Source organism: Macrobrachium rosenbergii, chromosome 23, assembly GCF_040412425.1.
Source record: "Macrobrachium rosenbergii isolate ZJJX-2024 chromosome 23, ASM4041242v1, whole genome shotgun sequence".
Lineage (NCBI taxonomy): Eukaryota > Metazoa > Arthropoda > Malacostraca > Decapoda > Palaemonidae > Macrobrachium > Macrobrachium rosenbergii.
In genome coordinates this window covers 22418398-22445994 of record NC_089763.1, presented here as the reverse complement: position 1 = coordinate 22445994, position 27597 = coordinate 22418398, and the positions used below count along the sequence as shown (strand labels likewise).

General features: G+C 34.1%; 1 protein-coding gene across 2 annotated transcripts in view; it reads left to right on the top strand.

Annotated features, from left to right (window-relative positions):
- The window catches only part of LOC136851367 (uncharacterized), a 17613-nt gene extending 4804 nt beyond the window's left edge, over positions 1-12809 (top strand). Inside the window, exons 5-10 of one of the 2 annotated variants that reach the window (XM_067125420.1) lie at positions 2850-3035; positions 5339-5468; positions 6411-6548; positions 9073-9157; positions 10539-10680; positions 11344-12809. In XM_067125420.1, the coding sequence (XP_066981521.1) occupies positions 2850-3035; positions 5339-5468; positions 6411-6548; positions 9073-9157; positions 10539-10680; positions 11344-11394 (732 nt within the window). In that variant the 3' untranslated portion in view covers positions 11395-12809. The remainder of the gene's footprint in view (positions 1-2849; positions 3036-5338; positions 5469-6410; positions 6549-9072; positions 9158-10538; positions 10681-11343) is intronic. The other variant, XM_067125421.1, reaches the window with a different exon arrangement.
- Positions 12810-27597: the final 14788 nt, after the last annotated feature.

Below are 27597 nucleotides of genomic sequence, written 5' to 3'. Positions count from 1 at the left end.
TACTTCATTTATTTGAGTTATTTATTTATTTATTTTTTTTAGTTTTCTGAAAAGAAAACTATTGTGCCGGCTTTGTCTGTCCGTCTGCACCTTTTTCTGTCCGCACTTTTTCTGTCCGCCCTCAGATCTTAAAGTCTACTGAGGCTAGAGGGCTGCGAATTGGTATGTTGATCATCCACCCTCCAGTCATCAAACATACCAAATTGCAGCCCTCTAGCCTCAGTAGCTTTTATTTGATTTGAGGTTAAAGTTCGCCATAATCGTGCTGCTGGCAACGATGTAGGATAGGCCACCACCAGCCCGTGGTTAAAGTTTCATGGGCAGCGGCTCATACAGCATTATACCGAGACCGCCGAAAGTTAGATCTATTTTCGGTGGCCTTGATTATACAGTGTAAAGAAAACTCGACTGCGCCGAAGAAACTTCGGCGCATTTCTTACTTGTCTCTGTGTAGCGAATGCTACGCTTCGTGGGTGAAACTTCCCTCCTGTTGCTGTGCAAATGGAACTTCGAAAGTTCCTTAAAACAGCTCTTCTTGTATTTTGTAATTGGCTTACATTTTTATCTACTTATTTAATATTTTGTTGATTTATTTTTGTCTTTTCTTTTCTAATTACCGATCTCTCCTTTCTGCATTTCCTTTTGCTGTACCTTTCGTTACTTCTTTCAAATGAACGCCAAATTCTTTGGAAACTTGAATTTCAAGTCAGTGGCCCCTGTGGGCTTGTTTCACATGAATAGGGTTCGTCTTCTGCATAATAATAATAATAATAATAATAATAATAATAATAATAATATGTAATGACAAACCAGAGAAATCAAGAATCGGATAACTAAGGACCTTCATAACTGATTAAATTGGTTAAGGCTCGGTTTCAGTAAATTTGACTCTTTTTGAAAATAAGACTATTTTAGGAATATAAATTTTGATATATCTGTCTTTCAGTCTATCCACAGGAACACAATTTTTAAAATTAAAACTGCAAACGCATATTACGTGGTATAATGCTTAATTATTTCTGAAACTCTGAAATGTGCTTAACATTTTATAAACTACACTGGGGGGAAAAATTTATTCAACACTGAATAATTATGGAAACTTTATTTCGTAGAAATTTCCTTCCCTTTTTTATCTTGTAAACTTATTTCCATTTACTGCATAATATTTTTTCCTTAAATACATACATTTTCCTCTTTTTTTTTTAAATATATTTTCCATTTTCATTATATTTTTATTTGGTTCTTAGGAATGTGCAAACAGTTTTCTATCAGATATATTTTTGTGTGTTTCCTTGATTTTTATTTTTATATGAATTGGTTTTCCATTTATGTTAGAAATATATTGTGTTGTCATACGTATAAATAATCTTAGATATATCTTTTTGCTATTCTTTCAAATGCATTTTCCTCTTCATAGGAAACTCCCTTTCTTATTCATAGGAAACTTCGTTTCCTCTCCTTCTGAAGTTTTATTTTGTCTCACAAATAATCTTAGATGTAAGTTCTCACTATTCTTTCAAATGTATTTTCCTTCTAATGAATTGTTTTTGTCCTCGCAGAAGGAAGAAATAGATCTTTTTCAATAGAAACTACTTTTCCTCTCCTAATGAACGGTTTTTGTCCTCACGTGAGGAAGAAATAAAACCTTTTCATAAGAAACTTCTTTTCCTCTCCTAATGAACGGTTTTTGTCCTCACGTGAGGAAGAAATAAAACCTTTTCATAAGAAACTTCTTTTCCTCTCCTAATGAACGGGTTTTGTCCTCACGTGAGGAAGAAATAGAACCTTTTCATAAGAAACTTCTTTTCCTCTCCTTCTAATGAACGGTTTTTGTCCTCACGTGAGGAAGAAGTAGAAGCTTTTCATAAGAAACTTCTTTTCCTCTCCTTTTAATGAACGGTTTTTGTCCTCACGTGAGGAAGAAGTAAGAAGTTTTCCCCTTTTAATGAAAGCTTTTGTCCTCACGTGAGGAAGAAACTTCTTTAAGAAACCTCTCCTTTTAATGAACGGTTTTTGTCCTCACGTGAGGAAGAAATAAAACCTTTTCATTAGAAACTTCTTTTCCTCTCCTAATGAACGGTTTTTGTCCTCACGTGACGAAGAAATAGAAGCTTTTCATAAAAAAATTCTTTTCCTCTCCTTCTAATGAATGGTTTTTGTCCTCGCAGAAGGAAAAAATGGCACCTCTTTATAAGGAGCTTCTTTTCCTCTCCTTCTAATGAACTGTTTTCGTCCTCACGTGAGGAAGAAACAGAACCTTTTCATAAAAAAACTTTTTTTCCTCTCCTTCTAATGAATTGTTCTTGTCCTCACGTGAGGAAGAAATAGAACTTTTTCATAAAAAATATTCTTTTCCTTTCCTTCTAATGAATGGTTTTTGTCCTCACGCGAGGAAGAAATAGAACCTTTTCATGAGAAACTTCTTTTCCTCTCCTTCTAATGAATTGTTTTTGTCCTTCTAATGAATTGTTTTCGTCCTCACGTGAGGAAGAAATAGAACCTTTTCATAAAAAAACTTCTTTTCCTCTCCTTCTAATGAACTGTTTTTGTCCTCGCAGAAGGAAGAAATAGAACCTTTTCATAAAAAAACTGCTTTTCCTCTCCTTCTAATGAATGGTTTTTGTCACACGTGAGAAGAAATTGAACCTTTTCATAAAAAACTTCTTGTCTTCTCCTTCTAATATTTTGTTTTTGTCCTCACGTGAGGAAGAAATAGAACCTTTTCATAAAAAACTTCCTTTCCTCTCCTTCTAATGAATTATTTTTGTCCTCGCAGAAGGAAGAAATAGAACCTTTTCATAAAAAACTTCTTTTCCTCTCCTTCTAATGAATTGTTTTTGTCCTCGCAGAAGGAAGAAATAGTCCGGGGCATAGGCATCAACCTTGGAGTATTATACCAGGTTCTGCGAAGGGACAGAGACGAGCATATTAAAATTCACTACGACAATTTCGCCTGGCCGAAATTACCCACTGATCAGTGGAACCACTACAGCTCCCCCTACGATCTGTCATCCGTAATGCAGCTTCACGGGTTGGTAAGGCAAAAAAAAAAAAATAATAATAATAATAATAACCAAGGTATTGTTTGCTTCGTCTCACGCTGAAGGGTTTGGGATGTGCTTTCTTTACCAAAGCCAAGCATTTCATTATTTTGATACAAGTTGTAAAATTTTGAATCTTTTATTAGTATCATTGTGGTAGAATATACATACACACATACATTTATGTATATAATATAAATATATACAGGTATATATATATATACACACACACACACACACACACACACACACACACACACACACATATATATATATATATATATATATATATATATATATATATATATATATATATATATATATATATATATATATATATTCTGTGAGGTCAACTGGCAATATCTTAGACCTTCATATTATTGCCAGAAATATATTACCCTCATAACTGCGTTATTTGCAATATCTTAGGAGTTTTCTCTTTTGGGAGAAAAATTTCCTTAATTTATTTCCATTATTTGAGATTATTTCAATTACCACACAGAAATTTGGGTTGATTTTGTTTTGTTCTTCGCCATTTGAAGCTCTGTCTCAATTAGAAAATATAGATGTTTCTTATTTAGGCAAAACTTTGACCCTGCTGCGTTTTACTTATTGTAAGAAGATTTTCATCTATTATGGTTCTAATATTTACACTGTCCTCTATCCTGTTAAGAGGTGAATTTACCCTTTTATTTGAGTTGAATTCGATTATTTCGGACTTCCTTTTTTCTAGTATGGAAGGGAAATTTCCATTTGTCATGCTTAAAATTTTGAAGTATGTGGCCGTTTTACGAAATTTTTTCCCTTTATTTTGACAGTAGTCCGGAAACTTGAGATCCATTTTTACGTAAACTAGATCATTTTTTTCTTCGTTAAATAAGATAAACTCCTTTATGTTTTGTGGTAAGTTTCAACAGCCACAATTTTGTATTTTTTTGCCATTAGAGAGTTTTTTTCTTTATTTTCATGTCAGTTATCCCATTATTTCTATGCAATTGTGTCTCATTTAGGGAAATATTTACCTTTATTTGGTTAGAGGTTTAATATATAAATATATTTTCATCGCTCTAAAGATATTCATCTCATGATAAGAGTAGTGATGTTCGATGTAAAATATTTTCACATCAAGTTCTCAGGTAAAAACATTTAAGTCATTCATTTATTTTACATCACAAAGGAAATAGTAGCTTCATTTTTTTTTATTATCACATATAAAGTATTTCCTTCAGTCAGTTTTAGTTTTCTTTAAAAGGAAACTATTGTGTCGGCTTTGTCTGTCCGTCCGCACTTTTTCTGTCCGCACTTTTTCTGTCCGCACTTCTCTGTCCGCACTTTTTCTGTCCGCACTTTCTCTGTCCGCACTTTTTCTGTCCGCACTTTCTCTGTCCGCACTTTTTCTGTCCGCACTTTCTCTGTCCGCACTTTTTCTGTCCGCACTTTCTCTGTCCGCACTTTTTCTGTCCGCACTTTCACTGTCCGCACTGTTTTTGTCTGCTCTCAAACCTTAAAAAACTACTAAGGCCAGAGGGCTACAAATTGGTATGTTGATCATCCACCCTCCAATCATCAAACATACCAAATTGCAGCCCTCTAGCCTCAGTAGTTTTTATTTTATTTAACGTTAATGTTAGCCATAATCGTGCGTCTGGCAACGACATAGGACAGGCCACCACCTGGCCGTGGTTAAAGTTTCATGGACCGCAGCTCATACAGCATTATACCGAGACCACCGAAAGATAGATCTATATTCGGTGTCCTTGATAATACGCTGTACAAAAAACTCGATTGCGCCGAAGAAACTCCGGTGCATTTTTAACTTGTTTAATTATTTAGTTGACCTAAAAGAAAAAAAGCTGCTAAAGACATTGCCTCCGATTTTTCAATTTGATGTAAAGTACAGAAAACCTATGTTTAAAAGATGCTTTTTGTATTTTGCTCACATTACATTTTATTTTTCTCTCTCTCTCTCTCTCTCTCTCTTTAGTTCCTCGTTGGATGGGTCGGTATCTTTCTCGGCTAGTACTCTGCTGAACCCGCGTTCGATTCTCCGGCCGGCCAACGAAGAATTAGAGGAATTTATTTCTGGTGACAGAAATCCATCTCTCGTCACAATGTGGTTCGGATTCCAAATAAGCTGTAGGTCCCGGTCGCTAGGTAACCAGTTGGTTCTTAGCCACGTAAAATAAATCTAATCCTTCGGGCCAGCCCTAGGAGAGCTGTTAACCAGCTCAGTGGTCTGGTTAAACTAAGGTACACTTAACTTTTCTCTCTCTCTCTCTCTCTCTCTCTCTCTCAAGTGGGCGACAAACAAAAACTTATTAACAGTGACTACAAATGACATCCGATATCAAGGGATCCTGGGAAGGTCGCGTGGACGATTGTCCCACCGAGATAAGAAGAACGTCAACGAACTCTACGGTTGTATTCGTAAGTATTATTATTATTATTATTATTATTATTATTATTATTATTATTATTATTATGATGATTATTTTTATATTATTTATGTTCTGACCAAGTCGAGCGTTTGTGATATGTAAGAAAAATAAAATATTTATTATTATTATTATTATTATTTTTATTATTATTATTATTATTGACGCAGAAGAGGAATGAGTTATTAAGAAAACTGAGAAGACTTAATATAAATTAATTGCAATGATGCAATCATCCTATTCAATTATTATTATCATTATTATTGCTGGATAAAAAGATCCCTTAAAAGGTTGAGCTTTAGCGATATATAATAAGAATAATGTAAGATTTATTATTATTATTATTATTATTATTATTATTATTATTATTATTATTATTATTATGTTTGGATGAAAAGATCCATAGGAAGTCAAGCGTTAGATATATGATAAGAATATGATGATTCTATTATTATTATTATTATTATTATTATTATTATTATTATTAATGTAGGATAAAAAGATTCTGTAAAAACTCGGCCGTTTGAGATATATGATAAAAATTGAATAAGACGCTTAAGCTTGTCGGAGGGTAGTTCAAGGTTTTCTGATTTATAAGAACAAGAATTAGCTTGAATGATCATGATGAAGTTGCCCCAGTAGGAGGGTTAGTGCCGTCAGTGCACCTCATGCGATGCACTGTAGGCATTACTTAAGGCTCTTTGCAGCTTCCTTTCGACCCCTATAGCTGCAACCCCTTTCATTCCTTTTACTGTGCCTCCGTTCACATTCTCTTTCTTCCATCTTGTTATCCACCCTCTCCTAACAATTGATTCAGAGTGCCGTTTCAGCGCTGAATGACCTCAGGCCCCAGCGCTTGGCCCTTTGGTCTAAATTCTATATTCCATATTCCGTTATGATTATGAATTTCTATATTTTTCACATATTATTGCAGAGTCCTGGAGAACCTTTTGTGGCTTCAGATCAAATCCTTGTCGCAACGAAGGTTACGTTGGGTCCGACTGTAAGTGCGTCTGTCGTATTGGAACGGAAGGATCGCATTGCGAGCACATTATAGAGGAAGATTATTACGGTAAGGGAATTACGGAGCACTGTAGAAGATATGTAAATAAATAGATACATAAATAAAAAAAATCAATAGGTAGATAAATAAATAAAAAATTAATAGATAAATAAATAAATTGTTTAATTAATTTAATTAATAGATAAATAAAAATAAGAAAATAGTTAGATAGATAAAAAATAAATAAATTTATTAATTAATTAATAGATAAATAAATTAACAGATAGATAAAAATAGATAAATTAATAAATAGGTAAACAAATACATAAATAGATAATTAAATAGATAAATCAATAATAAGTAGATAAATAAATGAAAAATAAATAAAAGTAAAACTGCAGACTACTAACGCGGTCTGATTCCCACCAATCACCTACCGGAATATTTACTGCCTTTTGTTTGTATCATTGTTTATTTTTATGATATTTACCGTCTTTTGTTTGTGTCTTCGTTTATTTATGTAATATTAAATAAATATATAAATAAATAGAGTAAAACTGTAGACAACTGATTTCCACCAATCGCCTACCAGAATATTTACTGTCTTTTGTTTGTATCTTTGTTTATGTTTATGATATTTGCCGTCGTTTGTTTGTGTCTGTGATATTAACTGCCTTTTGTTTGTTTTCATGTTCATTTCCCAATGGGCTGGTACTAAACACGGCGCCCATTGTGCACGTAAACTGGAAGTTGCCGGACTAGAGGGAGCGCGGTTATAAGCTGCAGTTTTACTCCCTCCCCACAAAAAAAAAAAAAAAAAAACATTCACATAATATAACCGTGAAGCAAAAATGCACAATTATCTGTCGCTAATCAAGTTGGAATATTATTACTTTAAAATCACTCTTAAATTAATTTTTCAATTTTTCTTAATTTTTATTTTCTGATGGAAAAATAAGGAGGAAGGAATTATATCTCAGAATAAGTTGAAGGTAATATTAGAGAAAAGCTCAGCCGGGATGAACGGAAAAACATAAACAAAAGACGGTAAAATTCTAGAATTATCTCCGCCGATTTTTCAAATGGTATCCCCTGTAATGCATTATATAAACCCTCTTCTTTGTTGTTCAGTCAAAAAATATAAGATTAATTCATAAACGGCATCTCTGTGCGGAGTTCTTATTTAGATTACTTAGGTTCAGTGTGGTTATTTTTTAAAAACAAATCAGAAGTTTTGTAGTTAACGTTAGTCATAAGTCTGTGCAATTTACCGAGGATTTATCATTGATAATAGTTGCCACATCAGAAACGGCTGTTGTACTTTTGAGAGAAAACGGAATACAATTTTTAATGGGTAACTAATCCATTAATGAAGGCAAAGTGGCCGCTTATACAGTAGCTGCTTACAGTTGTTTTTATTTAATTTTTTTTTTTATAATTACTTTTTAAAATAATATTCCAAAAAATAACACCAAAATGACACCAAGTTTCCTCTCCTAATTGTATTTCTATGAGGTATTGATTAAATTATCATCTTAAAATACATTTTTTTAAGGAATAACTATAGATTCTCTCCAGTGTGCACGAAGGAAAAGTGTGCTTCATATCTTATTGTTTCAGTAAATAAGCTATGTATTTGATCCTCTCCCCGAGTAAAATATATCGCATACTTTCCTCACAAACTAATTCCAAAAGCACATACTAGTAGTTTGTATTTTCAAAGCTAGGAAAATACTAAGCATTTGTGTAAAGTCAAAACAAAAAAAAAAATGCCTGCAAGCTCCAATGAGGGATTATTTTTAGGTAGAAAATTTCTCTGTCGATTTTATAACTTCCACCCTCAGAACTAAATTGTCTTGGAATATGGGATCGTGATTCCCTGAACCTTGGATTTTCGGATAGAGAGAAACATTTATGACGGGCTAAGATATATATACACACAAACACACACAGATATATATACAGATATATATATTATATATATATATATATATATATATATATATATATATATATATATATATATATATATATATATATATATATATATATATATATATATATATGAATATACAGTATATACTGTACACGAAACAACTTTGATAATAGCTATGATTTATTTATGACTACGAATGATAGGAAATCCATAGACATTTAATTTCCTAAATCGAAGGTTTTCTTAATCTTGCGCTTTGTAAACGAAATGATTATAAATATTCAGTTTATTCAATATAACAGAAAATGGAAACTGCATTAAAAAATAAACAGTTGACCTACTTACACACTTTAAAAATTAGATCTGCAATATTATATTGACCCATTTTAAACAATAAAATGTTGATAATTCTAAACACATATATGGAGATGATTTAAAAAGCTGAATTAATTAAATAGCTTTCCATCTCATGCACTGTGCAAACTCTGTTATATTATTATCAATTTATTCATATATTTCTACATTGCAACTTGTACCATTTTAAAACAAATGCGACGAAAAGGATGATGTGCAAAGTATTAAATAAACTTTGAAGTGAAAGAAATTTCCCTTGTGTATGATTAATATTATTATTATATTATTTATGAACTCCCTCAGGCCATTTGTTATCACCGTGCAGTCAACACATAGAAAAGGAATCAACAATAGAAACGTTTTGTATATTGTTGAATTGTTACGCCAGGTATGTTTATTTATAATCTCTCTCTCTCTCTCTCTCTCTCTCTCTCTCTCTCTCTCTCTCTCTTCTCTATATATATATATATATATATATATATATATATATATATATATATATATATATATATATATATATATATATATATATATATATATATATATATATATATATATATATATATATATATATATGCACGTACATAATAGTCCTTTGTTGGCCGACTCTGACTGAGCTTCAGACTGTCACTGATGGGCCGGAGTTCAATTCCTCAGTGGCCGGCTGATGAAGAGTTAGAGGAATTTATTTCTGGTGATAGAAATTATTTCTCGCTATAATGTGGTTCGATTCCACAATAAGTTGTAGGTCCAGTTGCTAAGTAACCAATTGGTTCTTAGTCACGTAAAATAAGTCTAATCCTTCGGGCCAGCTCCTCTCTAGGAGAGCTGTTAATCAGCTCAGTGGTCTGGTAAAACTAAGGTATACTTTTGCACGTACATATATATATATATATATATATATATATATATATATATATATATATATATATATATATATATATTTATATATATATTTATATACATACATTATTTTTCACGAAAAATATTTTATTTATATGTTTGTTGGTAAACAAACCTTACACTAAGTTAACAGAGAGAGAGAGAGAGAGAGAGAGAGAGAGAGAGAGAGAGAGGTTTTGTTGGTTTTTAAACATCGAACATGTCATTTATACATATATATATATATAATATATATATATATATATATATATATATATATATATATATATATATATATATATATATATATGTGTGTGTGTGTGTGTGTGTATATGTGTGTGTGTGTGTGTGTGACATGTCTGGTATTTGAATACAAACTCTAAAAACCTCTCTCTCTCTCTCTCTCTCTCTCTCTCTCTCTCTCTCTCTGTGTGTTAACTTACAGTGCATGTGGATTCACCAACAGGCGTAAATAAAATATTTTTCAAGAAAAATAAATGTTTAAGAGTCAGAAATTCAACGTATCAAAATTCTCTCTCTCTCTCTCTCTCTCTCTCTCTCTCTCTCTCTCTCTGTTAACTTACAGTGCATGGATTCACCAACAGGCGTAGATAAAATATTTTTCAAGAAAATAAATGTTTAAGAGTCTCTCTCTCTCTCTCTCTCTCTGTTTAAAAATATTATACTAATTATGCTAAGAGACTATAAAAGATGAAATAATTAACTGTCAAGGTAATTAATACATTATATATGCAAGACATCCTGACCCCTTTTCCAGTTGATGATATTTCCGGAGGTTAATGAAAACGAGGAACAATACAAAACTCCCACGAAAACTTCAGAGATAAAATTTAGAACTAGTACTCAATTGGGGAACTGAATTGCAGATACGTGGTGCGTGTGGACGATAAAAGCGCCGGAGGGTCAGTTGGTCGAACTCAGTTTCAACCATTTTCAGCTGAACTCAACCCACAGCTGTCAGGATTCCTTTCTGGAGATCAGGGAGAAAGGCAAGCCTTATGGGAGTCTGTAAGTAAAGTGTTGGGTTTTATATATATATGTATATATATATATATATATATATATATATATATATATACTGTATATATATATATATATATATATATATATATATATATATATATATATATATATATATATATATATATGTATATATATATATATATATATATATATATATATATATATATATATATATATATATATATATATATATATATATATATATAATTGTAATTGTAATAGCCACGATACCCTCTTAACTCCTCGTATTCTTCGCGCTTTTTGATATGCTTGTCACTACAAAGCCGTAAGATCCAAACACAAGAAATTGAAGAGACTGTGATGCCCGGTCGCGGGAAACGAACCCCGTCACCATAATCACAAGAGAGAGAGAGAGAGAGAGAGAGAGAGAGAGAGAGAGAGAGAGAGAGAGAGAGAGTTTCCACTAACAGAGTAAGGTTTTAGAGATATGAAAATTGAGCAAAGTAGTTTTCGTTACGTATATTCTTTAACTGCTGTGTAAGGACCCCTATGTCTGTGTGTGAGTGTATATATGTATGTATATATTTATCAGCCTTGCCATATATCAAGAAACACCCCAATCCATAATTAGGGTCACATAATCACTATTTTTGGGCGTAGCCCTTATGAATTTGTCTGTTGAAACAGGTACTGCGAAGACAGCCTAGCAGACAAGGTACACCTCAGCGAAGAAGATGAGCTGTACCTGTACCTCGACGTAAGGAACAACATTTCTCAGGGCTTCCAAGCCGAAGTACAATTCGTAGATCCGGAAAATAAGCCTGGGAGATCTCCGGCTTCGAGGATACGGTTATCTCCGGTCTTTTTCATAATTCTTGGCGTATATTTTACCCTTCTGCCCTAGAAGGCGCCTGATTACAATATCGATGTTTTGAATTTCGATTGGAAATGTTCCTCTGTACCCTATTATCATTATTATTATTATTATTATTTCAATAGACGAAACCTGTTCACATGGAACAAACACACTAAAGGGGCCATTGACTTGAAATTCAAGCTTCCAAAGAATGTTGGTTTCAACCTCCCACCCATCAGATCCTCACACTGCAGCAGTAACTGATCATGAAACAGAGCCAGTGATTTTTCTTTGCCCTGGGAGAGACTCGAACCCGCGACATCAGAGTGGCAAGCCACGACACTAACCACTGTACCAGCGGACCAGCCCTAAAGCTTTCTTAATTACAGTATCTGTGTTTTGAATTTTGTTTGGTGGTGTTCTTTAGTACCCTATTGCCCTAGGGATTCCATAATTAGGATTTGCAATGTCCCTGTTGCAGAACGGTCTTATATTTCGCAAGATGTTTTACTGTCTTCGAAGATGCTGTTATCAACGGATGTTTTCTTCAATATGTTGCTTATATTCCTCATTGTTTCGTCTTCAGCTGGTCCGCTGGCATAGTGGTTAGTGTCGTGGCATGGCACTCAGATGTCGCGGGTTCGCGTCTCCCCCAGGGCGATGAAAAATCACTGGCTGTATATCATGATCAATTACTGCTGCAGTGTGGGGTCTGCTGCGGTGGGAGGTTGAAACCAACATTCTTTGGAAGCTTGAATTTCAAGTCAATGGCCCCTTTAGTGCACTTGTTCCATGTGAATAGGTTTCATCTACTGAAATAACATTAATGATAATATCTAACTGGAATAGGGGTGTACTTGCATTCCATAGAGTGTTTCATTTTTATGTGATTAAAATGGCAGCATGCAACTTCATATATAATGTCTCCACACTGTATTTTAGTCCTTTTTCATAATGAATCATGTTTAGGTTTCTATCTGTTTAGCCGTAATACTTCCGTCATTACAAATGGGCAAAGAGTGAATAAATCCATGTACTAAAAATATAAAAAAAAGAATTGTCGATAGTTATTCTCATATACTACATGAAAGTGGATTGCAGTGAAATTATAGGGGTTAATAAAACAATTTATAATGTTTTTCTTGATGTAACCCACCAAAAAATAATCAATACATACTGAAAGATGTTCTGTAATCTACAGAGATATTGTTGTTGACACCATGAATATTATGACAAAAGGCACTGTATAAAACGGAAGGTTTTATAGCAGATATAAATAAAGCAATTTCTTGACTAATTTAACCTTTCACGTTTGTTTGTGTAAGTTTGTAAGTCTATGTTTGTGTTCGTTTGTGTGTGGTGAGTGTTTTACTCCGAAGGTTTGGTTATTACTGTAGTGAAATGACAAGACCAAATGATTTGCCATAACATATCGCATTACACGAAAGATTAAACCAGACTATTGTGTTCATGCTTAAATAAAGATATAATTATAATCTCAGTATTGTGAAAATAAGAAATGGTGTTATATATATGTGTGTGTGTGTGTCTGTGTATGATATATATATATATATATATATATATATATATATATATATATATATATATATATATATATATATATATATATATATATATAGTATATATGTGTGTGTGTGTAATTTAAGTTTGAAAGGTAAAATTGAGAGACAACAATTTTGTGTATTATAATACTTTATAACACTTGAACAACACCCTATACATAGGTGTATACAGACATACACACTAAACGTTCACGAGCATATAAAAAAAAAAAAAAAGATTCAGCCAGCTTGTCCTTTTAATGACGTAATAAAGACCCAATGGACTCTTTATTTTTCGAAGCGCTCAAATTTCTGAGAATTTCATTAAGTCTTTTTGTGACATATGCCCAGACATTAAAGAGACTTAATGGTTCATTTAACAGAAGAAGGGTCCTCTTTTTCTCCCCTAGTGACAAAGCATTCGAATTTTTTTTTTGTCAGGAAATGTTATTGTAGACGGTGAAGAGACAGGGTTGCAAAATTATGAGATTTTTTTTTTCAGAATTTTTCATGTATTATTTGTAATTGCGAGTGTCTGACTTTGATTATGACAGTTATACTTGACATTTGTCTAAAATCAATGAAAGATTTATTTTCTGTTTGGATTCTTTTGGTTAAAATGATTGTAGAGACAGTTTTCAAACGTGATCCTTGATACTTTTCTTCACTATTTTATTTATATATTTATCTATCTGTTTATTAATTGATTACTTCATAAGTTGTTTCTATTCTAATAACTGATCTCTTCTTTCTGTATTTCCTATTATCTTGTGTAGCTTCTTTCAAACGAACGTCATATTCTTTGGAAGCTTGAATTTCAAGCCAATGGCCCCTGTGGGGTTGTCCCAATAGATTTTTATATGCTGAATAATAATAATAATAATAATAATAATAATAATAATAATAATAATAATAATAATAATAATAATAATAATAATAATATATTCTGCTTGTCTGCAGGAAGGTTGGTATGATAAATTTCCAAAGAGCATGGAAATATATTCTGCTTTCCATGTCCTTTGGAAGTTTATCATACCATCTTCCACTCCTGCAGACGAGAAGAATATATAATAAGAAGAATAGCGAAGACTCTCCAAGCATTTAGCTGATGAAACAACAATTGTTTTAACAGCACTGCCCTTAAAGAGGGATTTCTTCCAAATAATAATAATAATAATAATAATATAATAATAACAACAACTCTGTGTCAGTCTATTGTTGTTCATGCGTAGTTCTGCCTATCCTAAAATCTTAAAGTTATTGCATTCAGATATTCATTATACGTGTAACAGCATTGTTTCATTAAGCGAATCAACTACAAAAAAACGTAACTTAAAAAAAAACTGGGCGATGCAAATCAGGAAACGACTTCCACAAACGAGACAGTTCGCCTGGTTAAGTTGTCAAACAAAATACGATGCGGTAGTTATCCCTTTCTGAAAACAACGCGGGTCATATCGTTCCCCTTGCGGTAGCTTAGCAGAAGCTCAGTTTGTTTACGAAGGTCGTGAAAAGTGCTTCCGTCGAATTTGTGATAAGTTTAGTGATCCAAGTTACTCATTCATTATAGTAAACAAAACTTGACTAGAATCAACCGTCTCTTTTGATTTACAATTCTCCGTGAATGGGTTACTAAGATACTAATGTATGAGAAAGCGGCTTGTCTCTTATTTTAAGATTAATTATTACATTAATTCGATGTTTGGTGATATTTAACTGGATATACACGTGTTTCATATAAGCGTAAAAATCGGCGTCTGAGTTTTTATTTTTAATTTTACGTAATATTTAGCTTTAGTAAGTTGTAACGTATCATGATTAGAAAGATAGAAAAGAATATTTTGCTAAAATAACTGAGTATAGTTACTATAAGAATTGCTCGTAACTTCCAAGTTAATGGCGTTGTGTTAGCATTAAGGATGATCCACACTGGGTGAAATAGAATGCCAAATGAAACGAAAGTAATGAATAACAGAGGACATACATTTCAGAATTTAAACATTAAAGTTACGAAGTGTTTTAAATGTTAGGTGTTCACAAGTGCTTAAACGTGTATTACCAGACTACAATGAATGGTATCGGAATGGAATGGAATATAGAATTAGGCCAGAGGCCAAGCACTGGGACCTATGAGGGCATTCAGAGCTGGAAAGGAAATTGAGAGTAGGTAGGTTTGAAAGGTGGAAGGAGGAGAACCTCGCAGTTGCACTATGAAATAATTGTTAGGAAAGGGTGGACAGCAAGATGGAAGAAGGAGAATGTGAATGGAGGTACAGTAAAAGGAATGAAAGGGGTTGCAGCTAGGGGCCGATGGGATGCTGCAAAGAAACCTTTAGTAATGCCTACAGTACACCCCGTGAGGTGCACTGACGGCACTATGGCCCTACGGGGATAGTGAATATCATCATGTGCATCTATATTTCTATGGAATATGAATTGACAAATAAAATAAATGCGATCCTGAGAAGAACTGTATTGAAAAGGGAACTATATTGACAAATATTTTTAATGTGGTAAAAAAAAGTGCTTTTTAATGGAAAATTTAATGATAAATGGTTTGAACTTGATCAAAGCTGGGAGTGTCTATCGGTGCTGGAACATAATGACAAACTATTAGGATTATATTCTAGGCAAGAAGTTGCAGTATGCTGCATAAAATAAAAAAAAATTCAAATTACAATATCAAAATTTCACTTGAAGTTCTGGTTACGACAGTTGTACCGTAGCTAATGAGTAATGACAAAGTTAAAAACTTTAAAAACTTATATTATAATAACGAAACTATGGTTAAAATTACAATAATGAGTGCGCATACGGGTTCAAGTGCGATAGAAATATGAAAAAAATTATTAGATTATAAAGAGAAGCTGCTCAAGAGGCGAACAAGATTAATAATTTGCTTAATTGCCTTCGTAGTGAGAATTGTGCACGTCGTAGAAAATTATTTTATATGAGTGCAATTAAAGTTAAAAAGTGAATATGAATATTGGCACATAACATCTTAAATGGTCTACGTAAAAGTAAACAAGAGTTTTTAAATAATGATAAAAACTGTTAATATAATGAAATTAGGATATGGACTACAGGAGTACTAATAGTAAATTTGTAGTATATATATATATATATATATATATATATATATATATATATATATTATATATATATGTATATATATATATATATATATGTATATTATATATATATATATATATATATATATATTATATATTATATATATATATATATATTTATATATATATATATATATTTATATATATATATATATATATATATATATATATATATATATATATATATAAATTCTGAATATAGATAGAAAAACGATTGGAGAACATGAAGGTGGATAGACGAGATATAACCCTCCGTCACTTGAAAGCCATGAAAATACTGAATTATGCATTAATTCTTAAATACGGGCTCTTGGCGAAAACATGGAAATTTTGGTAAAATACCCAGTGCCATGAATGCGACCAACTAAAGTAATTTGCAACAAACCCCACGCTGCCATTCAAAACACCAATAATACGTAGCCATGGGAATATATAAACTTGGGTGTAACATACAGCAACAGAAATTGCACATAAACTACAGAGGGCTGAACGACAGTCAAACTAATTCAGCCTTGAAGGTAAGAGCATGCATGATTGTTTTCTGGTTGGTGAAAAACGAGTGTAGGATTTTTAGCTAATATCGTAATGTGTGAATCTTTTGATTATCGCGGCTAGATTAGACCTTATTAAAATAATTGTGAGCGAATTTAAATAAACCTGCGTGTACATTATACATATTTAGCATAGTACGAAGGTTAAGATTAAGATGGTTAAGAAGTGGCCTTCAGATTAGATTCCTGTTGCAGGTCTGAGATATTGTTCCGTTGAATAATCTTTGATTTTTTTATTTGCCTTGCGATGTGAGTAACTGATTTACTTCACCATTTATTACATTCAGTGCTTCCTTTTATTTCAACGGAATTGCATTCTTGTGGAAAGAAAATAACGGATCGTGTCAAGATTAGCGAACACACTCGCAGCAGGGTTCGCTATTCTTTACAAGATTATTATTGAGTTCACGTAAAATAAATCCAGTCCTTCGGGCCAGCCCTAGGAGAGCTGTTAATCAGCTGAGTGGTCTGGTTAAACGAAGATATACTTAACTTTTTCGTTATTCTTTACATGGGAATAATCGGGTTCGCTGTTCTAGACATGAACACTTCGGTACCAGACATTTGATCCCAGGGCCAGTACTGAACAAGGAAATACATTTGCTAAACACGGCAAAACAGTGGAGATGAATCACTGTTTCGCCGTGTTTAGTACTAGCCCTCTTGTGGAATTGGAATCGTGCCGGAAAGGGTTGGCCATTCTTTACATGGGAATCATTGGGTTCGCTGTTCTTGACGTGGAGATGTTGGGTTTGCAAATTTTCGCATGATCCAAAATGACATGAACTAAGCAACTCGTTATGACCTTTAAGTTTCTCTTCCCGCACCACCTACTGATTCCTCTTAAATATAATCCTTCCGGCCAGCCCTAGGAGAGCTCTTAATCAGCTCAGCGGTGTGGTTGAACAAAGATATACTTAACTTGTTTGACGTCAAATTATTTGCCTTTTCTCGTTGACTGCGCCTAAGTCCCTCCTCATATTCAGATTAAGCAATCGTACCGAAGCATTTATCGTATAATTTCTGTTTCAATAGCACCTTTTGATGATGCGGTAATCTACCTTTAGACGACAAGAGCAACATCGTTCAAGTGTCTTTTCGTTCTGTAAATATCCTCATTGGACGGGTGGGTACCGTTCTCAGCTAGCACTCTGCTGGCCCCGCGTTCGATTCTCCGACCGGCCAATGAAGAATAAGAGGAACTTATTTCTGGTGATAGAAATTCATTTCACGCTATAATGCGGTCCGGATTCCATAATAAGCTGTAGGTCCCGTTGCTAGGTAACCAATTGGTTCTTAGCCACGCAAAATAAGACTAATCCTTCAGGCCAACCCTAGGAGAGCTGTTAATCAGCTCAGTGGTCTGGTTAAACTAAGGTATACTTTATGTGATTTCCTTCTGACCAAATGGATGCTTTTGTATATATTTAAATTTTCGGTGATCTTTGGGGAAATTTCCGTTCTCTAATTTATGCTATTATTGTTTTCATTCACTCACGCGATATTTGTACAAGTAGGCCAGGCTCTCCAGAACAGATAAAACAACGGTACCCTTCCTTATTCATGTTTTAAATGCTGAACTGTGGGTGAACTGTTATGCAGAACACTCCCTCATACACCAACACAGAAGTCTTGTTCATCAGCAACACGTCTGTAGGAATAACTAAACAAAAAATGCGCCGAAGTTTTTTCGGCGCAATCGAGTTGTCTGTACAGCGTATAATCAAGGCCACCGAAAATAGAGCTATCTATTCGGTGGTCTCGGTCGCTAATGAGCCACGGTCCATGAATCTTTAACCACGGCCCGGTGATGGCTCATCCTACATCGTTGCCCGGAGCACCATTATGGCTAACTTTAACCTTAAATAAAATAAAAACTACTGATCCTAGAGGGCTACAGTTTTGTATGTGTGATGACTGTAGGGTTGATGATCAACATACCAATTTGCAGCCCCCTAGCCTCGGTCGTTTTTAAGATCTGAGGGCGGACAGAAAAAGTGCTGACGGACAGACAGAGCCGGCACAATAGTTTTCTTTTACAGAAAACTAAAAGTGTTCACAGCGTCTCCTCGGCCCCTAGCTGTAGCCCGTGTTTAGTCTTTTACGTCTTTTACTTCACCCCTCATTCCCTCATCCTTTTAACAGTCCGGCTGTTTAGCCTCTCTGGACTGCTACTTCCTTGTGCATCTTTAGATCCTTGTACTCCATAATGATTTTTTGGGTCTGTTTATTTTGCTGTCCATCTCCTCCAACGCCCTCTTTACACTGTCTTAAGCGCTGTGTGTCCGGAAGTGTCCCAGTGCTTGGCTGTCAGCCCTAAATCTCACGGAGTCGGTCAATCAGTCGATCAGTAGCACGTCCAGTCTGTGTATCCAGTGCTTGGCTCCTCCGAACTCTCTCTTTAACTGTCAAGCGCTGTGTCCAGTGTCCCAGCTGGCAGCCCTAAATCTCACGGAGTCAGTCAATCAGTAGCACGTCCAGTCTGTGTATCCTGCTGTCCAACTCCTCGAACTCCCTCTTTACACTGTCTTAAGCGCTGAATGTCCGGAAGTGTCCCAGTGCTTAGCTGGAAACCCTAAATCTCAAGAAGTCACTCAATCAATCAATCAGTAGCACGTTGGACACCCATTCGCAAATATACTACCCCTCCTCTCTCTCTCTCTCTCTCTCTCTCTCTCTCTCTCTCTCTCTTCTCTGGCTTCTTGGATGATTATGCCTCCTGCCCGATACTAAATGTACACCATTTATTTAGCCCTTTCTAAGTCGCTTCCTCACCCCCTCCTACCGAAATGTATATTTTAATCGTCTTATATCACCCCCTCTCCCATTCTTTCCACATGACCAAACCATACGAGAAGACTGAATTATCCTTTCACTTGAGGTACATTTTGTTTACTACTTATTCTGAATATGAAGCGACTGCTTTGTGGAAGTTTCATAAATGGTAGTTTCATCCTTGATTTAATAACGTAAAGGTTATTTGCAGCAGTGTTGTGTGTGTGTGTATATATATGTTTGCTTGCGCCCGACAATAACCCATTATCGATTTTATCTTGGGTTGTGTGTGTGTGGAAATTTGCGTGCATTCAACAATGACCAATCATCGATCCCATCTCGGTGTGTGTATGTGTGTGAAATTTTGAGTGCATTCAACAGTGACCGTTCATCGATTCCATCTTGGGTTGTGTGTGTGTGTGTGTGCAAATTTGCGTGCAGTCAATAATGACCCATCATCGATTTCATTTTAGGGTGTGTTTGTGTGCGTTTATGTGTACAAATTTGAGTGCATTCAATTAGGCCCCATCATCGATTTCATCTTGGGTTCTGTGTGCGTACATGTGCAAATTTACGTGCAGTCAACAATGACCCATCGCCGACTTCATCTTACGGTGTGTGTGTGTGTGCGTAAAGATTTGGGTGCACTCAACAATGACCCATCATTGATTTCACCTTGGGTTGTGTGCGCGTGCATGTGCGAATTTGCGTGCACTCAACAATGACCAATCATCGATTCTAACTTGGGGTTTGTGTGTGTATGTGTAAAAATGTGTGTGTACACAACAATGAACCATCATCGATTTCATCACCATATACGTAAGATACAAACGAAAGCGGGGTAGTTCTCTCTCTCTCTCTCTCTCTCTCTCTCTCTCTCTCTCTCTCTCTCTCTCTCATCGCACATTTGCCTCTACTTCCATATCTCGCGGTTCGTCTAATGCGAAGCGTAAATTCCATTCCCTCGCATAATTTCGCTCCTTAATTATTTTCCTCGGCCTAATATTGTTTACCCTTGGAATATACTGCCAATATACATCTTTTCCCCTTTTCCCAATATAAGTTATTAAGCTCATATTCTGTTTTGACTCTGGCGTACGTCTGTGTGGTCGGATCCGCCGTTGCTGTCTTGTTTGTTGTTTTTCTTTGTGATGTTTTCTCTGCGTAGATTGTTATCGGTTATGTGGAGTTATGTAGAATTTGTTGCTGGGGTCGAGAAATATTTCTTAATGCTTGGCTGAAGCTTCAGATATAAATTAACTCTTGCGTCCTTTACGTTGGTTTGTCTTTCTGTTTGTCCTAATATACTGTATATATATATATATATATATATATATATATATATATATATATATATATATATATATATATATATATATATATATGAATATACTACAGTGTAATATGAAAAATATAAAACATATTTAAACGTTGAAACCATATATTTCGGGCACTTGTTTCTGTGCCCCTGTTCACTGGTAGAATATGGACAGGGGGAAGTTACAATGGTATATATACAAAAACATGAACAGGGCCTATTTAAAAGGTGGCGTTTCTTAAGAAGGAGGAGATTGACCAAATTCCCCTAGTGGGGCCTCATTAGCTCCCGTTTGGCGATGGATCTGTGCCTCTCTTCAGTGGTAGAATATGGACAGCGTGAAATGTCCTCCTGACAGGTTCATATTGTTGGTTTGATTGATGATAGCAGATATAGGTTTCTTTTGTACGGACAGCTACTCTTGAAAACCAACTCCCCCTCCAGTTAATGACATGCCCTGTATTTCTAATATGTGAAAATTCCTGAACTCTCCGAAGCGTAACCAAGTTAAGGAGGAGTCTAACCACACGGTATCTTTAAACCCGGCTTCTTCCTTTTGTTATTTGGTATTTTGAGCGAACTCCCGATGGATTTGGGATAATGGAAAATGAAACGATTATTCTGAGAGCTCAGTCTTTGGATGTTTTCCGTATGGAAGCATCTTCTTCTGTGTATATTTTATTTGCTTTATTAATAGCGGTCTGATAATGTGTGGTGGATAGAGCAGTTCGATGTGATCGTAAATTCCTTGATCCAGGATTATCCATCTCCTGAGGAATGTCCTACCATGACGAGAAGTTAAGAAATGAATTGTTGGTTTGATACTGTAAATGCATACCTGTTCTGTTTTCTTATGATAGTACATCTAGAACAGATTCCAGCGTCCTTTCCCATTCTGTTTTTTTTTATGGTCGGAACTAGCGAATTTACTATTAAAAAATTCATTAAAGTCCCCCCATTGTCCCAGCAATGATCATGTCCAGATCATTTATGGGGTTTGATAGATGACAAAAGTTCTGTTTCGAAATATTCCAACAAGTTTGCTAGAAGGTGATAGGGACTTCCATGCTCAGCCAAATTTTTGTTGTAAAAATTACCATTGAAAGAAAACACGTTGTTAGTTACACAGAGGTTTAAGTTTTAAAGAGCCAAGAGGAAAATGGTCTTCATATGGTTGTAACCTCTCTAAAAAAAACAACACGTCGGCAATCGGGACTTTAGTAAATGAATCGACGTCTAGACTGAGCAGTTTGATGTTGTTTGAGGATGTTTAAACTTTATTTTTGAAATGATGTTTGATGGGAGGATGAGAAGGTTCCTAGAAAGGGTGATAACCTGCGAGCCATTTTTATTCAATGTAGATATTTGCGTGAGAATCCCATCTTTATGTGTTTTCTGGGAGGCCCGTAAAAAAATAATCTAGTAATTCTATGTCTTTTATTGCCCCCTATGGTTCTAACTGATTTGTTAAACTGAGCAGCAATATTTGTTTGGGATTATCGTTTTGATCGTTTAGTTCTTGAACTTATTGATGATGAGACATTTTGGTCTTTGTCAGATTTTGTGATGATGAACCTTTTCTTAAGCTAACTAATGCATTTTTGGAATCTTTAGGGAGCGATTTTTGTTGTTATTTTGCTCCAAGACATTTAGCAAAATGCCTCTCATGCTTTCTTGTCTAGTTGTTTTTTGCAAAAATGTTTATCAAAAGCAACTATTCACGTCAGGGGCCAAGTGCCTGAAATATGGTTTGGTTTTGTATTTCATATATATATATATATATATATATATATGTTTAATCCACTGAAAATGAGGGATAGCATCGTCACAAATGAGACACAGATGAAAAAAGGTTACAAAGTAAACATGTTGAATTATATATATATATATATATATATATATATATATATATATATATATATATATATATATATATATATATATATATATATATATATATATATATATTATATATATACATCACAAATCAGCAAAGATTTCATCGAAACATAAATAAACCGCCTAACGAGAACATGAAAGAGACATCAATACGTTGCATCGCCGTGACATCCGAGATAATGGATCAAAGGATGTCATTGCAGATATTTCGAGCCGAGACATGATCGAATCTCGTTCGGAACGGCGACGAGGCGCTTTGTTGTATCACGTGGGGTGTCTGGAAATCCGTCGGTCGTTCGCTTATGACGTGTATTGAAAATAATTCCTTCGCACAGTGTTATTGCGCAATCAGACACTTTATTAGGTATAAGGGGAGTTATTGTTGTATAGCATGAAGTTCTCCATTTGTATTTGGAATGCTAATTAAATTTTATTAATTGCATATAAACATATTCCTGTATTATCAAGTTTTTTTTCTTTTTTATTTTACCATGCTAACTGCAAATGTTATCTATAGTATTTTTTCGTAATTCTTTGTTTTAGGGAAATAGCTTAACGTTGAATATTTATATTTATATTCATCAAAACTGCATACGTAATCCACCTATGTCAATAATAATTGCGTATATTTTATATGTAGTTTTTTTATATATAGTTAACAAATCTACATTACTAATTATCACATCAATTGTTTTGGAAACAAATTTTTTACCAATTATTGGTTATTAATAATAAAAAAATAAAATTTCAATCCATATAGATTACTTTATTACTACGAATGAACAAGTTCATCTATCACTAAGTACATGTTGTTAACATTTCATTCATAAAACATAGGAATTGTACAATACTGTATAATTTTATTATTATTTTTTTAGGCCTACATTAATTTCATTATGCATGTTACAACTTTAATATGATAATGATACTTGTTTCATTTTCTTTTCACTTATCGATATGTATTTAGGGAAACGCCTAAATTCTAAAAAAAAAAAAAAAAAAATTCACAGGTTTTCTGTAAATACAAAAATAACCTAAATTCTAAAAAAAAAAAAAATTATATAACAGGTTTTCTGTAAATACAAAAATAACCGTGAACTATTTTTTCATGTACGTCATATATGTTACAACTTTAACATAACAGTAATACTTGTGAGTGTAATTAACCCCTTTACTTATCCATATGCCATGAGATAAACGCCTCTATACTAACTATATTCTACAAAGATATTTCACCAAAACAGAAAATGCTTGAAATGAGCCGAGTCATTTGCATTTCCCTGTTTACGTAATCCGCTGAAAATCAGGTAATTAGGTCCACTAATCACCCGTAAAGGGGGAATAAGGTCGTATCCCACAAGCGTCATACGCTCCCGATAAAGGGGCGGCGTTTCTATTATCCGAAACAAAAGAGGAAAAACATTTGTTTTTCTTTCCTTTGTGTCTCGTTATGCGTTTCCATTCATTAAGAGTTAATTCATGGTAATTCCACTCCATTTACGTTTGCAGATTTGCAATTTTTTTTGTTTTTGTTTTCGTGATTTGCACTGTGTATCGACGCCCACATTTTTTTTTTTTTATTTGTTGGTCTTTCTCTTCTGAACAGGTTTTGATTCACAACGCAGCTGCGAGGTTTCAGCGCTGAATGACCTCATAGGGCCCAGTGCTTGGCCTTTGACCTCAGTTCTAAATTCAATTCAGTTTCTCTTCTGAAACTTTGGTAAAATTGTCTCCGTGGATATAATCTTAACTGGGATATGTGTAGGAATTATAATAGTGCCTACTGAATTTACCAATGCATATTGAATTTTAATAGAGTTCACTATAGTTCTCACTAACTATAGCGAGAACTCTACTAAACTTCAATAGGCATTATTAATTTCAGTAGCCACTGTTATAATTCCTCCACATATCTCAATTAAGATTGCATACACGGAGTCTATTTTACCATTTTCGGAAGAGGAAGACCAACAAATAATAAAAAAAAATGTTGGTTTCGATACGCAGTACAAGTCGCGAAAACAGAAAAGTGCAAATCTCCAACGTATATAGAGTGGAATTAGCATGAATTAACTCTTGATGTCATAATCATGATGATTGCTACCGTTGTTCAGTCACTCGTTATTATCTTTATTCTGTTTTTTGCAATTTTGTTATGTGAGAGGGTAATCAGTTATTTAGAAGCCTGCTTTAGGGACTATAATAACAATGGTAATGATAATAATAGTAATATCACTAATATCATCACCATTTATTACTGCTGGTTTTTTTTAAATTACTAAAATTGATTAGTTGTATGACATAGTAAAGTATTTTTCATTTAACATAATGACGAAGCGAAAAAAATTCCACCGTTCATTTTAGTCTAAATCTTCACTGGAAAAGAAATATATTTAATAAAAAAAAAAACTTAAATTAACCATTTTCAGTCTAAGCTCGGCACCAAATCATCTTGCACAGATGATGATGAGGCTGGAATGAAGACTTTCACTCAGTTCTAATTCGGTATAATTTCAGGTACTCTCAGTCATGTACTCTGAATCGCTAACAACCTCGTTAGAATGATTATGGGAATTTAATCTCGCTCCAGGCATTGTTATGGGGGAGTTTGTGGTAATTCCCGTGCCATTAATTCCTGTCGGAAACTCCTTTGTAGGTAATTCGGTTGATTTACGCAATGGAAGTAAGTAATGGAATGGAAATGAAATAATGTTATTATGAGTTTCCTATCGTGTTCAGTTTCCCGTCGGCTGTCTTTCATCTGAATGAGAATCTTAGGAAAAGACTGTTCATAAATTTAATTTTCTATTTTCTGTGGCGTCAAGTATTCCGATTAAAAATATCCTGTTGCAAAAAAGTGAAAAAATCTGATAAATATCTAAACAGTGCATATTATTATTATTATTATTATTATTATTATTATTATTATTATTATTATTATTATTATTATTATTCAGAAAATTAACCCTATTCATATGGAACAAGCCCACAGGGGCCATTGACTTGAAATTCAAGCTTCCAAGGAATATGGTGTTCATTAGAATGAAGTAACAGAAGGTCACGAGAAATACAGAAAGAAGAGATCACTTACTAAAAAAAGAAACAACAAATAAAAATCAATAAATAGGAAAAAAATTAAGTTAGTAAAATAAAAGGGGAATTGTATTAGGGTAGCAATGCGTTGCATCTTCGCTTGAGATTCTGAAGTCCCAAATGCACGACATCCTCAGTAGGGAGACCGTTTCCACAGACCAGCGGTGGTGTGAGGAACGAAGGATCCCTGGAACTGAGAAGTACGACTTAAAGAAGTACGACTTAACAAAGTACTGTAAACTTTATAATGATGTACAATTCAAAACTGTTAAAATCGTACCGAGTGCAAATATCTGCATGGTCCATTACTGCAGAGTCACTGATAACGAAAGGCTTGTGGCTGCTGTAGAGAGGCCATCTTATACGCTTATCGCGAGGGAATTTCCCCCAAATTCGCATATTTACAAACGCCCTGTTTCTTATCTGTACAGTAGCACCGTACCAAATAACAGTACATCTCGGCTAAATGTATGAGAAAAACAACCGAACTGGCTTTTGGGGTAAGATTGTAGCTGATTATTTTATTCTTTATGTGTCTGCTCTGAAATGGTTGAGAAAATAAAGTCCTCATGTTGGTTGGCTACTGTTTTTTGTTTTGCTTTTGTCTGTCTTAGTGGGGCTTTTGTTTTTGTTTTTTGTTTTTGTTGGGTGCCTTTGTGAGTTGTTTTCATTCGCAGCCTCAATTACAGGACACCCGAAGAAAACAATGGGAAACAGAAGCGAATAATTAAATATTTGTAAACAAAAGTATCAAACTTAACTTGATGCTTTGCCTTCTTGTTTCTTTTCGCAAAAAACGAAATTTTTTGTTCTTGTTGGTTGATCCATAAGTATGGAAAAAACTGTTTGCGTAAGTTACAAATGTGCAAATACAATTATTTTTCTTTGTTTTTATTGCTATATATCTTTAGGTTTATTGAACCACCACTGTTACGTCGTCGAGTTTTTGGCCAAGAAAATGAGTGTCACATCAAGGTTTTAACATTAATAGAGCTTTTGTGAATTTATAACTGCAAAAAGCCATTCTAGATGGAGCTTTTCTGAATTCATAACTATGCAAAATAAGCCATTCTGTGATAAAGCTTTTCTGAATTCATAACTATGCAAAATAAGCCATTCTCTCAATCAGTTATTCTGTAATAAAAAAAAAATGAATTACTGTACTTACTAATCACTGGCAGATCAGTCAAAATCTTGGCCAGTTAATTATTCAGTCATTCTGTTAGTCAACATGATTCTAAATAAGCAATTTAGTTAAGTGGCTGAGAGATCGCCAATCATGAGCGAATGACTGACAAGTTTGCCGCACAGCGCGTTATCGAATTGATTATTATTTTCCTGTAGAACTGATCATTTACAAAATTAATTACTAGGATGATCAGACTAGTATCATCTATTTAGGCCTAGTCACAATAGGCCGTTCAATCAATCAAGTGGTCAGTGACCGACTGACAGTCAATTAATACGTGTCTTGTGCAATAGCTCATTGTGACTCAATTTGTTTGTTAACCAGTCGGTTGCTGAGGCATAAAACATGCCAGACAGACGCTTAGAAAGGATTATAGTTGATGAGTTAGTCTGTCAGTAAGACGTAAAGTTCGTCAGCCAATCAACCAGAAAGACATAATATCCGTCAGACATTTATGTTCATCATGACTCAATTTGTGTCATCCGGTCAGTTGCTAAGACATAAAACTTGCCAGTCAGACAGAAAGAAATATAGTTGATGAATTAGTCAGTTTGCAAGACGTAAAGT